The sequence below is a fragment of the Propithecus coquereli genome, unplaced genomic scaffold (assembly GCF_000956105.1).
Source record: "Propithecus coquereli isolate 6110/MARCELLA unplaced genomic scaffold, Pcoq_1.0 Scaffold339, whole genome shotgun sequence".
Classification (NCBI taxonomy): Eukaryota; Metazoa; Chordata; class Mammalia; order Primates; family Indriidae; genus Propithecus; species Propithecus coquereli.
Genome location: NW_012149052.1, coordinates 960,466 through 974,196, shown reverse-complemented (window position 1 = coordinate 974,196; position 13,731 = coordinate 960,466). Strand labels below are relative to the sequence as shown.

Here is a 13,731-nt window from a genome sequence, read left to right as displayed (position 1 = left end):
CAGGGCTTTCAGTGTACCTACCACCAGAACAGTGTACATTGTACCCAATAGGTAATTTTTGATCCTTCACCCCCTCCTATGCTCCCCACTTCTTAGTTTCCAATGGCCATTATACCACTTTGTATGACCATATATACCCATTGTTTTAAATTTTTTTCTTTAATTATATGGTCTCTTTTATATTGTTCTTTTTTTGTTTTAGTACTTTTATTGTTAATTTTTCTGTTTACTGCATCTTCTGGCAATCCCTCATAGTGTTTTTTCCCTAGTTAGTTTGTAAAGTTTTTTTGATATGAACTCATCTTTCAGAGTTTTTTCTTGCTCCAAAGTGGATTTCCAGTGAACCTTAGGTTGTAAAAGTAATCACTACCAAGTGGTTTCACATTTGATTCTTTTGGAAACCCAGGGTTATAGATCTTCAATGATCCTATATGAATTTTAATTTTAATTTCTTGATTTGGATTTCCTATATCATTCAGGTGGTATAAATTGACACATGCTTGGCATATGACTGATGTCTCCAATTCTTACAGGTTGCTTTTAATTTTCCACCCAAGTTCCACGCAGACTGTGCTTTCCAAGGCCAAAGGATAAAGGTGTTTTTTTTTTCATCCCCTCTTCAGTAAGGAGGCAGTTCCTTAAAGCCCAGAACCCTATTTAGAAGTTCAGTTCTAGGCCTTTCTTCCAGCACCGGGGGATCTCTTCTGCTGTGGGACCCTAAGGCCTGTGTCCAGTCCAAAAACCCTGTGTGCTACCTTTTTTTATCAGCTTTCTATAATAACTCTTCATTTCTGGTGCCTGGGGATTTCCCTTGGCTTCTTTCAAGCTTGGAAATGTTTTAATTCCTTTTTGGGTATTCTATTTCATACAGCATTTCTTGTATTTGTAATGATACATGGTATTATACCTTGCCAGACATAGCTAATACTTCCTAATCTCCTTTGTAGCAAAGAGAAAGCCTCAGAGTGAGACCTCAGGGAATCTAACTTGAATTTAATAGCATTATTTTATTTTTATTATATTTAATTTATGTGACCATTTATTTTAGGGGTGTGATTTAAATTTTCATATAAAGGCTGAGTATCTCTAATCCAAAATCTGAAATGCTCCAAAATCCAAGTTTTTGAGATCTAACATGATACTCAAAGGAAATGCTCATTGGAGCATTTCAGATTTTGGATTTGCAGATTAGGGATACTCAACCAGTAAGTATACAATGCAAATATTCCAAAATCCCAAAAAATCAGAAATTTGAAACACTTCTGGTCCAAGCATTTTAGATTGTCAGCCTGTACACTAGTGATACAAACCTTCCTTTCAAAACAACTTTAACAAAATAAGACAATTTAGAGAAAAATATTAAGTAAATTGACAAGTGATAGATGGTTATGACAATTATGATAAAGGTGATATGTTAATACGCAAGTTTACAGAATACATGAAAACATTCAATGTCCTTCTGAGCTTTTGTCCCCGTTTATTAAAATGTTCTTTTATGGTTTAGCAACCCAAATAAGAAGATGTGTACTGTCAACATGAGTCTGGGCTGAGAATGTGGAAAATGGGTTCCCTAAATTAGAAAATAAAATTTTGAGCATAGTGTGATCCCCTTCAAAACAAACAGTAAGGTTCAGCTGCACAGTGAGAACAGGCTAGATTATGATACGGCAACAAATAACCACAATATTTCAGGACAAAACGCAACAAGAGATCGTTTCTTGTTCACATATCCAGCAAGCTTTAGTTGGAGTCTCTGCTCATCAGAGGCATGTGGAATGCAGGATGGCAGAGCCCCCCATAGCCTCCAAGGCAGGAAGAGGAGGTGGTCCCCCATGCACTTGCTCTTAAATCTGAGAATAAGTGACATGTGCCACTTCCACTCTTTCTTGGTTACCCAAAGTAAGTCACGTGGTCACCCTAACTTCACAGGGGGCAGCACCCAAAAAGCCGGGAGCCAGAAATATTTGATGAATATCAATAATGTTATGATGCCATCCAGCAAAGAAACCATAAAACAGTCCTGATACATCCTCTAGATGGAGACAGGTAGCCAGTTCAGCCACAGTAGAGTCAGCCCTCTCCTCTGCGTTAGTTCCATGCGGTATACAGAAAACCCCAAATTAAGCAATTGCTGTAGATGGATAAGGTAAAATACCTGCCTTTATGCTGGATTGACTTGTTACCTAACAGGTCCTGAGAGGTTTCCATTGCGGATCATAAAACTGGCATCCTGCTTAATCTCTGGCTACTCCATTTGGCCACTTCATTTCTACAAATATTTATGGGCCTGATACATGAATGTGGTTGATGTATTTACAAAGAGCGTGACTCATATTTCTCCCAGATTTGCTTCTAGGCTATTCTGGCTCTGCTTTCCCTCTGTCCCAGGGGTTTCCTAACATGTCCCCACAGCCTTCTGTAATACACATGGGTTTGTGAGAGTCTCTTTCCTCCGATCACCCTCAGATCACAGCCTTCAGCGTTTCCCATCCTCCAGTGCGTGCCAACAGTGGCTTTCCAGAACCTTCTTCACAGGGTCTCTGCTTTGTGTTGAAAGGGATTGAGAGGCAAAGGCTCTATTCTCTAACACCAATGAGTTGAAGAGCATTTCTAGCCTCTGTGGACATTTGTGCAGTAATGAAATTATCCTTTATCTGGGCTAATATCCAAATTATAGTAACCTTAATTATGTTTTGTCCCACCATGACACATATTTCAATTAAACCACTGCTCCTGGTATTATGTTTTAAGTGGGGGGTATGTATGAATAATGCCTTATGCTCAGACAATGCTTTATGATTTACGGAGTGCTTTCATTTGTATTGTATTTATTCATCACTCTGATGTTGGGTATTTATTATCTCCATTTAAAATCACAAAAATGGTCAACTAATCTCAGAGTTGATCAGCTTGTCAGTACTAGCCATGGAACTGTCACTCAGAACTATAACCTCATATACAGGACTCCTTCTGTTACTCCATGATATTGCCCATAACTCACAAACATTTTTAAAAGCCTATCAAATTTAAGCTGTTACTATCTTTCTATTCATACCATTCATATCTATACCATTCATATTTATTTTGAGGCTAAAGCCCGCACCCCATGTGTTCTGTTAGGCTGGTAGAAATCTGATCTTTATTGTTTTTGTCAAGGTTGACTCTGAGGCAGAGAACTAGAGATACAATGTACACATGCACTTAGGGTGTTTCTGGCTCAAAAATTCAATCTAACACAGTAAGTGACAGAATGAAAATTTGAGTTCAGCTGCTCTTAATAGCAGCATTTTGGTACTTGATGGATACTTAGGTTTGATGTCAAGGAGAACACACAAGATGACTTCAGATGGCAAGGGCTCATTGTAAGGAAATCTGAAAAACTGCAGCAGCATGGAAAACCCAGATATCCATCCCTCTAGGTCCCAGAACTTTCAAAACTGGGGCCTAGCACAGATCTTCTCTTTGCTCTTTTCTCTCACCTCTGTTGCTGAACAACTTGGTTTGCTCCCACCTAGCATAGCGTGTCCCTGTTTGGCACAGGTTATCTTGTTCCCAATGATACATTACTGCCTTACTTACATGCCAACCTCCTGCTGTTTAGACGCCAGGGTGCAGGTATAGTTTTAGAGAACACACAGGGTTGAAGCCACAGAATGGATATGAAAAAGAAACTCCCGGACGCTAAGCTTTAGAAGGGGTCTGTGGGGTTGGCTGGTAAGGACACAGGTACTCCCCTCCAGGAGAGCCGCTGGAGGTGGTGGTCATTGTTTCAACTCCATCATCCCATCCCCACCATGAGAATGAAGCTGGTCTGTTTTGTTCCTCTCTAGCCTCAGCACTACTAGACACTCAATACGTGTTTGTTCATGGAATTTTTTCTCATTATAGTGCTTTATTGACAGGAGGGGATTTGACTTGGATCCTGGAGAAGTTGATCAAATTCCAAATGTTTGGTAGACCCAGACTGACGTGGAGAAAGTCTTAATAAGAGAGGGAGAGAGGAACTAAATTTAGAACTTTAACATAAAGGTTTATCATGTTTCAATTTACATTAGTTCCCACATCATGAGATTCACCCTAGATGAATGAAATTACCCTGAAGCCACCAAGAAGAAAAATATCTTACCATGGTAAATGGGGATTTGCTGAACAAGGGCCAGGGGATGGACATAAGTCAAGAGAATTCATTGTGAACAGTTGGTCAGCTTCCTAGAATAGCATATAATTTTTTCACAATTTTCCTTGGCATTTTCCTATTTTCCTATATGCGTTTTACCAATTGGGCAAATATAAATGGTCCTGGGTTTGGCACTGATTAGAGACAAGATTTGGTAAGTCATGACTAGAAGCATCTTCACCAACATATATTCACAATGAATCTTTAAATATTCAAAGCAAAAGGAAGAAAAATAGCGTTAGCCCATGCCTGCTCAGGAATTATAGGCATTTTACTTTGGTAGTTTAATCTTTCAACAACTTGATGAGGTAGGCGGTATGTCCCTAATTAACAAATAAAAAAGTGAGACCAGCGGAGTATGTTGTCCTCTGCCCATGGCAATGTAAGTAATATGCTCAAATTTACGTAGGGAAAGAAATATATACAAACTCAGGACTGTCTTTGCTCCAAAGCACACACATTGCCTTCTTATTGAAAAAAATATATTAAATGTCCCCTGAAGTATATTTCATTGGTTGGTTTGTATTTCCTATTTCTGCATTTTCTACTTGGCATGTGTTCACTCGTGTGAGCCTGCAGGAGAAGTGACTTGACGTAAACACATGGGATTGGTGTGCATGGTTCTCCTTCGTGGCACTGCAGAAAGTTTTTGTTCTAATTTGGGGCCACTTACAGTGGATTCGGTACACATACGTAGTTTATTTCAAGTGAGTTGAAATGGTTATCCTGGAATCTGTGGGTTTCCTTTTCAAAGAAAATGAAGTCCCACACAATTTTTTACACTCTTTGCTCTGCTTTTTTTCCAGACTACTGTCAGAGGATGTAGGAATGGACATCCCCTTTGAGGAGGGAATGCTGAGTCCCGGTGATGCAGACATGAGGCCTGGTGAGAGGAGCATTTTTTCATTTCCTTCAGCGATATGCTATATCTAAGCACGTTCATTATGCAGTGACAGAATCATTTCCTATGCGTCCCACTTGTGATTGCAGCGATAAAAGTGAAGAGAAAAAAAATGTGTGAGAGGAAGGTGTTAGGCTCCATTTGGTTAATTTCAGAGTTGGCTTGAATACTGATGCTCACTAGTGTGGGCTACGTTTTATCTCCTGGACCCAGCCTTGTCTGCCAGTGTTTTCAGTTCCTATGATAATTGGCTACTATATATCATGATACCAAATTCTGACTAACGTCTAACTTCACAAATTTACATATAATTGTGAGAATGTTTAAAATTGGAAACGTGATATCAGGAATGCTCAGCACCTTAACTATAAAGAACAAACAGCAAACAAACAAACCAGCAAACCCACCCTACATTGTAAGGGTTTACAACCCAAGGCATACCCAAAAAAGAATGTTTAAATTTTAGTTGCAAACTGCATGACTCTCACTTTGTTCTAGGGTCACTCCCTGGGCTATGCCAACCCCAGGATCATACCAGGATCCTGAATCATGGCCTTATCAGCCAAGCCTAGAACGGGGTAGGAAGAATGAAGGCAGTTACATTTGTTTTCTGTCTTAGTATTTAAAATGCATTCTTCAAAATACTAGTCATGTGACATAATTAATTTTAAATGTTCTCTGGCCAAAGAAGCTTGGTAACAACTGTGTGTCTATCCCAACCTTCAAAGTTCACAGTGCACTTTTGAATAATAAAGGCACTAAGGCTGTGGTTATCCTATATGGTAAGTGGCTAGCCACATGTGGCTGTTTAAATTAATTAAAATTTAAAATAAATTTTAAGAATTCTGTTCTTCAGTTGCACTAGCCTCATGTCAAGTGCTCAATAGTGGTACGTAGAACATTTTCATCTTCACAAAAAATTATTTTGGACATACTGCCCTGAGAATTCCTGTAATACAGAAACCCAGTATCTTGCAAACTTATGGTCAATAGGAAGGTTTTTTTCAAGTAATCCATAAAAACATTATGTGGAACCCAGTATGGGTGATGTTCCACACAGAAAAGAAAACTCTAGTCTATGGCCATACCCTCCGGAATGTGTCCGATCTCGTCTGATCTTGAAGCTAAGCAGGGTCAGGCCTGGTTAGTACTTGGATGGGAGAAAAGAAAAACCTTAGTGACAAAAGACAATGCTAATTACCTTAGGACAAGGCCGCAGTTAGAATTCCAGAGTTGAGGGATATACCAGATGACCTTCAAAATACTTTGTGCTGGGGAATCCTGTCATTTCTGTTCTTGAGTGAAGACAACAAACTGTTTTCTCACACAGAACACTTCTGTGACCAGATGTGTAGGGGTTTTCGCCCACACACCCGTTCTCTAGTGGACACCAACCAAGTGTCCTATAATTCAATTCCATTTTGACACTATCTATCTCAGGAAATTCCAAGGGTTTTAGGAGCTCTGTGCCTGGAACCAGGGCTAAACACCAAATATATTTCTTACTATACTATATTAGGTTATCTCTCTACTTTTGTTTAGTTGGGATAAACTTGGTTAAAAATGACTTCTCCGGCTCTGCTATTAAATGAAAGAAAGGCACTTGAGCAGCAAGACACATCCTACAATGAAAGGGTGGGGGCCTTACCTTAAGAGGATTATCGCTGTGTTATCGGAACAAATGTCAAGCAATATTGGCATAAGAGGTAGTAACTGCTTGGGTGGGTTCAAAGAGCGTAACCTGGGTGGATACTTCAGATTTTATTCAAAAAATAAAAATGAAAAACTAGCAGGCCAGGCCAGCCAAGGGAAGTTCACTGAAGATCATATACAGAGTTGTCAGGACTTGAAGAGAAGTATTTTAGGAGTGTCTGTGAACACGACAAATTTGTTAACCTTCATTCCATAAGAGCAAGGTCAACATGAACTATTAGAAAATACAGTCAGCCCTTCATATATGTGGTTTCTGCATCCATGGATTCAAGCAACTGCAGGTTGAAAATATTAAAAAAAAAAATGTATCTGTACTGAACATGTACAGACCTGTTTTCCTTGTTATTATTCCCTAAACAATACGGTACAATATTTTACATAGCATTTACATTGTATTAGGTATTATAAGTCATCTAGACATGATTTCAAGTGTACAGGAGAATGTGCATAGGTTATATGCAAATACTATGCCATTTTACATCAGCGACTTGAATATACTTGAATTTTGGCACTCACCATGGGAAGTCCTGGAGCCAATCCCCCACTGATGCTGAGGGACTACTGTGTATGTAAGCTTAACTGCTATTCTTATGTAATGTACCCTTTAAAAATTTAATTCAGTATTTTAACAATGTCAAGTTCTCCAACCTGAACAAGGAAGTTGTGAGAACTAATTTTCTACCCATTTAAGCAATAGTTGCCACTTCCTGTTTCTACATGGCCAGGGCTGATGGGGCTCGGGGGAGGCAGTACTGAGGCCTGTTGTCAAGAAAGGGGTCTGGATCCCATATGAGGATTTTTGGCAAGTCTGATTTTGCTGAAAGGGCCTTAAAAATGGTTTTCACTGAGACCCAAACCACTCTTGGTGGCAATATATATATATATACAGGTTGAGTATCCCTTATCTGAAATGCTTGGAACCAGAAATATTTTGGATTTCAAATTTTTTCAGATTTTGGAATATTCATACTATATTTACCGATTGAGTATCCCAAATTTGAAAATCTGAACTCTGAAATGCCCCAGTGAGGATTTTCTTTCAGCGTCATGTCATTGCTCAAAAACTTTCAGATTTTGGAGCATTTTGGATTTGGGATTTTCAGATTGAGGTTGCTCAACCTTTGATCTAATACTTGATGTTGCTGTTCTTTTTCTTGTTTAGAACCTCCTAACTCTCTGGATCTTAATGGCACTCATCCTCGGAGAATCAAGCTCACAGCCCCAAATATCAATCTTTCTTTGGACCAAAGTGAAGGATCTATTCTCTCTGATGATAACCTGGACAGTCCGGATGAAATTGATATCAATGTGGATGAACTCGACACCCCTGATGAAGCCGATTCTTTTGAGTACACTGGCCATGGTAAGCCACTAATTTGGCAAGGCCAAAGTTAAATGAAACATGAATGATGATCTAAGTGGCATTAGGAACAAACCTCCCATTTTCATGCCAGCATATCCTTTCTGTGATTTCTAGAAGCTTCTGTTTGTATCTCAGGTCACAGGTGGCCACCAATGCCGGTTTAGAGCTTGATGGAGCAAGTATAACACACAGAGGTCATATATAACCATTGCTGTTTTTGTAAACCCCTACTCTATGCCAGGCCTGTGCTAGGAAGTAGGGGTGAGAGAAGGCTGTTACACACTGTGTTGTAAAAAAACTGGGGCTGGGTTTGCAGAGAAAGAGAATTTAATCTGAAAGATAAAATTTGAAGAAGAGAAATCAGGGCTTACCAGTTTCTTGTACAAGACCCCACTGTCTGGAATGTTCTTTCCCTCAGATCTTTACATGACTAGCACCTTAATCAGATGTCACCTCCTCAGAGAGGCCTTCCTTGATCTCTGTAATCAAAGGTGCTGCCCACCTCCCTACTCCATCATCTGGTCTCTTTTGATCCCAAGAGACATTTTATTTTCCATGTATCATTAATGAACTTGTATTATTTAGCTGTTTGCTTGTTCATTTGCATGTTTATTATCTTTCTCTTCCCACTAGAATGTCTGCTCCATAAGGACTTCGTGGGACTTTATTGTGTTTGATGCTATATCTCCAATAAAGTAGGGAGGAAGAAGGGCCGGGATAGGTGGGGTATGGGAAGGATAAAAAGGAAGAAATTTACAGGTTTCTGGATCCAAGACAGACACTCCTGATGTGAACATCAGTCTTACTTTAGTTCTTTCTCTTGCTCAATAGAATTTGGTTTGTTAGGCACAAATACTGTACATTTGCTTTGAAAAATGGCATCATGTAGTTTCTGTCTCAATACTAGCCAAGGTGGCGTTCTCTGAAGTTACATTTGACAGTGCTTTCGTTCATTATAAACATTCATCTAGTCTTAAAAAGCAATACAGTTGTACAATTAAATGATGCCCTGACTTCTAGAGACATGCTAATTCCAGCAGTTCCACTCGTAGAACATAATTAGAAAACTAAGAAATTCATCAAACTAGCTAATTAATTTAACCAGTGGTCATTGAGCCAGGGGGCTACAACTGTGACTAGTTCAGATTCAGACTCTGCCTTCACGGAGCTTACGGCTTTATTTCCTCAAATTAAAAAAAAAAAAAAAAAGGAATGGCTAAACTACTTGTTCTATAATCTATTATGTTTGAGCAGAGACTTGATATTGCATTTTAATCTTGTTCATGAATTTCTATCATCATCTGGGTATTTGATCCTGTAGATTGAAATACACAAATAGGAAGTGAAAGAAGGTCTGGAATTTATGCTCTTTCCTGCCATCCCAAAGAGCCATCAGCAGCTCCTCCCATGCCAGCTGCCCCCAGCAGCTCCTGCTCTTTTCCTGCTAATATATTGGCAAAAGCCCACAGAAGACAGCTGTGGCGTGACCCTGCTGGTCTCTCCCTCTCCTCCCCCCTCACTTCTCTGTTGCCGGGAGAGCTTTGTCACACCACATCTGAACCTTTTATTTTTATAAATAGTAAAACCATCAAGCAAAGTGATGGTGGCTAAGCAAACTGGTAATTCAAGCTGCCACTTGCTGACATAGTTCTTTTTATTTAGTTGACATAGTTATGTTGAAAGAACCAGTTTAATGGCCACAATCCTACTTTTAGGTCTTAAAGGGCAGAATTTTAAAGTAAGTTGAATTTTAAAATCCACTTTGATTTTCAAATGAAAGTTATATGTTTAGACACAGTTTTAAACAAACAAAAATGTGAAACGTTGAGAACACAAAGTACATCTAAATAGCTAATATTTTGTAAACATGTAGACATAGATAACTGACTGAAAAGAGGATTGGATTATAAATATTTAGGTTATTAAACATGAAATGTCCAATTTCCTTAAATACTTAAATTTGACAGTCAATATCTTGGACATTTCACTTTGACACTTCTTGTTTTATGTTTACTGCGGAGGTACATCCTCAGCCTTCAAACACATGGTTTGGCTTGTGATTATCTTTCAAATTTTTTTTAGAGCAATTTTTGTGAAACCATGCATAAGTCAAAAATTTGTGTTGTTTTTGAATATGAGTTCCATTGTAGAACCAATGCAGCCCAGATAGCTTGAAATATCAACAAAGTGTTTGGGAAGGATGTGGTAATGAATGCACAGTATGACCATGGTTTGAGAAGTTCCGTTCTGGCGATTTCAATCTTGAAAATGAGCCACATGGGTGACCTGAGAAGACCAAGAGTGCTAATGATGAGCTGAAAGCTGTAGTGGAAGCGAATCCATCTCAACCTATGCGTGAATTAGCAGTAAGGTTTGACGTTACTATTTCAACAATATTGGACAATTTGAAACAAGTGGGCAAGGTAAAGAAGCTCGAAAGATGGGTTCCACATGAATTAAATGAGTGTCAGAAGAGAAATCGTCTTGAAGCTTGCTTTTCTTTGCTGTCATGACATAAGACAAACCATTTCTACACCATATTGTTGCATGTGATGAAAAACGGATTCTTTTTGACAATTGCAAGCATTCAGCACAATGGATGGATAAAGATGAAGTGCTGAAACACAGTCCAAAATATTCATGAAAAAAAGCTAATGGTGTCTGTTTGGTGGTCCAGCTCTGGTATTATCCGTTACAGCTTCATGAAACCTGGTCAATCGATTACAGCAGATGTCTGCTGCAACCAACTGGATGAAATGATGAGGATGCTTGTGATTAAGCAGCCAAGATTGGTCAACAGAGAGAGGCCAATCCTCTTACAAGGTAACGCTCTACCACATGTCACACAAACAACGCTGCTCAAACTACAGAAGCTGGACTTGGAAACTCTCTGCCATCCACCATATTCACCAGACCTTGCCCCAACTGACTACCACTTCTTTCAGGCGTTGGATCACTTCTTGCAAGGAAAAATATTCAATTCTCAACAAGCTGTGGAAAATGCTTTTCACAATATCATCACCACTCGCTCTCCAGGCTTCTTCGCTGCTGGCATAAACAAGCTACCATTATGATGGCAAAACTGTGTCAAGAGTTTAGGCGCATACCTTGATTAATTGTACTGCTTCTTGTTTGAGGTATAATAAAGCACAGTTTTGATTCAAAATTGGAAATTTCATATTTAATGATCTAATACATTGTAGTCTAGAAATATGAAATAAGTGCTTGAAAACTGCATGTTTTGGGGGTTTCTCATGAGAAACCAGGCATATACATTCTAAGCAAAATTGGAGTTTTTAAGGCATAGTTTTTCAAAAACATTTGATCAGTAATTTATTTTTTAATGAACACATAATGTTTACTATGTGCCAGGATCTAGTCTAGGTACTTTGTAAATATCAACTATCTTAATCCTCCTGTCAACTCTATAAAATAGCTATTGTGTTTCCCCCCATTTTATAGATGAGAGGTTAAATAATTTGCATAAGGTCACATAGCTAGTAAATGGCAGAGCCAGCATTCAAACCCGGAGCTGTCATCGTGGACCTGTCATCCATGCTGCTTCCCAGTGAATACACTAACAATGAATAGAGAGGGTCTTTTACTAGATTAGGCTTACATACCTGCAATCAGGCATGACAGCCCACCCTCACAGTTATACTTCCTTTTATCTGGCCATTTTCATGATTTGAGGACTCTTGCTTTACCAGGTACCTGAAGTTCTTTCACATCATGTGCCTGTTTTATTCGGTGGCTGATAATCAAACACCTCTGCCAAGGTTTTTGCCCACAATGCAATTTTGCTTACAGAAAATTTGTGAATCTCACCCTCAAAAGACGTTTACTTGGTCTTCACTTCTAAGCAATTTTTTAAAATAATCGTGTCCAAACAGTTGGGAAATATAATTTAAGATATTAATGTAATTAAGGTTTGATTTCCTTTGATATTTACAAAATGTCAGTGATATCAGAAATAGATGGATAGTGAAGGACACAGGAGGTCAATCTTTCATATTAAGGGAGATCTGAGTTTTTTCTTCTTTAATGTTTTCGTTTTACTAATCCTAGAAACTTAAAAATATCCAATGGTGAGAAAAAATGATGACCTATTTCTGTTTTCCAAACCAACAACAAAGTTATTTTTACCATCATTCTGATCGTAACAAAGGTATTTCATAAGGGAAGTGGAAAAATGATAAAGAATTTTTGCCTGTATATTTCTGATAAGAATGTTATAAGAAACACTCATGTGCTCTTACATTTTTCTTTCTTATGCACCCGAGTGATGTTCAGTGACCCCTTCTAAGCTATCTTTTCTAAAACTAACCCCTATGACAGAGTTCTGTGTTGATAAGGCACCCCAACATTATTTCCAGAAAATCAGGGTGCCACTTCCTTTAACTTCCCTATTTACAGTCTTCTGTTAGTTTCACAGCTTACAGACAACCAGCTTATATAAAATCAATTTAATGTTTTAACTCTGAATATAAACTAATCAAGTGTTCAACTTATTTTGTTTTACCCAAAGCAGACTTATGCCATAATGGTGTTGTCTGAAACGGTGATTTTTCTTTATATTTTTGTATGCTGAGATTTTACACTCATTAACTGCCTGCCTGCCTGCTGTTTGTCATCAAAAGAATTTTAAAGACTCTAACTGTATACACGATGTCTTTCTTATAATGATAGCAACAAAAAAATTCAAACATTGTATCTTCTAAAAGTATTCACATTATTAGTGCAAGACGGTGATACAGAAAGCTAGCTACCTTTCACACGTGTATGTCCCCGCTGGAAAGCCACAGCTGACATCATCTTTAATTAGTCCATAATGAACACCAACAATCCCCATTGTGGTCTGTGTAGCAGAGAACATTCAAGAGCTTTGTATGTGAGATCATCTCAAAAAGATAAAAGGAAATGTTCCAGTTGCCTTCTCCCCTGGGTACAGAGTTTTAATTGACTTCAGTAGCTGTCAGGGAGAAAAGTTCGTGTTGATGAAAAGAGAAAGAATCAAGCATTTTTTGGTGAAGAGGGCCTGAGACCAAGAATTAGATTTGGAGAGCCTGGGGACAGAGTTAAATGAGACCTGAAAATTTTTGCAAATAGTAGGAAAATGAAGGCTCGAGGTGGAGGGAGGGGAGAATAGTAATTTATAGTTATAGCAGAAGAATTCTTAGGATCAGGAGGGCTTTGCTAATACAAAAAAAATCAATAAAGCTATCTTTATTTCTTAATAGTTTGTATTATTGACTTCTAGAAATGAACATCTTTAAGAGAACTTAACATACCCCCAGCTCTTAAAAAACTCCTTTTTTTTCTTCATTTATATCAGTCAGAAGATGAAGGGAAGGAGCCCTAGTAAGTTGCCTGTTCCTACCCTCTGAAACATAAGGAATAACACCTTATAAAAAGGTCGAGCCCTTGGCCAGGCACAGTGGCTCATGCCTGTAATCCTAGCACTCTGGGAGGCTGAGGAGGGTGGATTGTTTGAGCTCAGGAGTTCGAGAGCAGCCTGAGCAAGAGTGAGACCCCGCCTCTACTAAAAAATAGAAAGAAATTAGCTGGACAACTAAA

At 38.6% G+C, this 13,731-nt stretch overlaps 1 protein-coding gene across 4 annotated transcripts in view; it reads left to right on the top strand.

The window, feature by feature from the left end:
- Positions 1-13,731, top strand: part of PRUNE2 (prune homolog 2 (Drosophila)) — an 87,718-nt gene that overhangs the window by 42,608 nt on the left and 31,379 nt on the right. For all 4 annotated transcript variants that reach the window (XM_012650663.1, XM_012650666.1, XM_012650665.1 and 1 more), the window contains 2 exons: positions 4,984-5,063; positions 7,954-8,154. In XM_012650663.1, the coding sequence (XP_012506117.1) occupies positions 4,984-5,063; positions 7,954-8,154 (281 nt within the window). The remainder of the gene's footprint in view (positions 1-4,983; positions 5,064-7,953; positions 8,155-13,731) is intronic.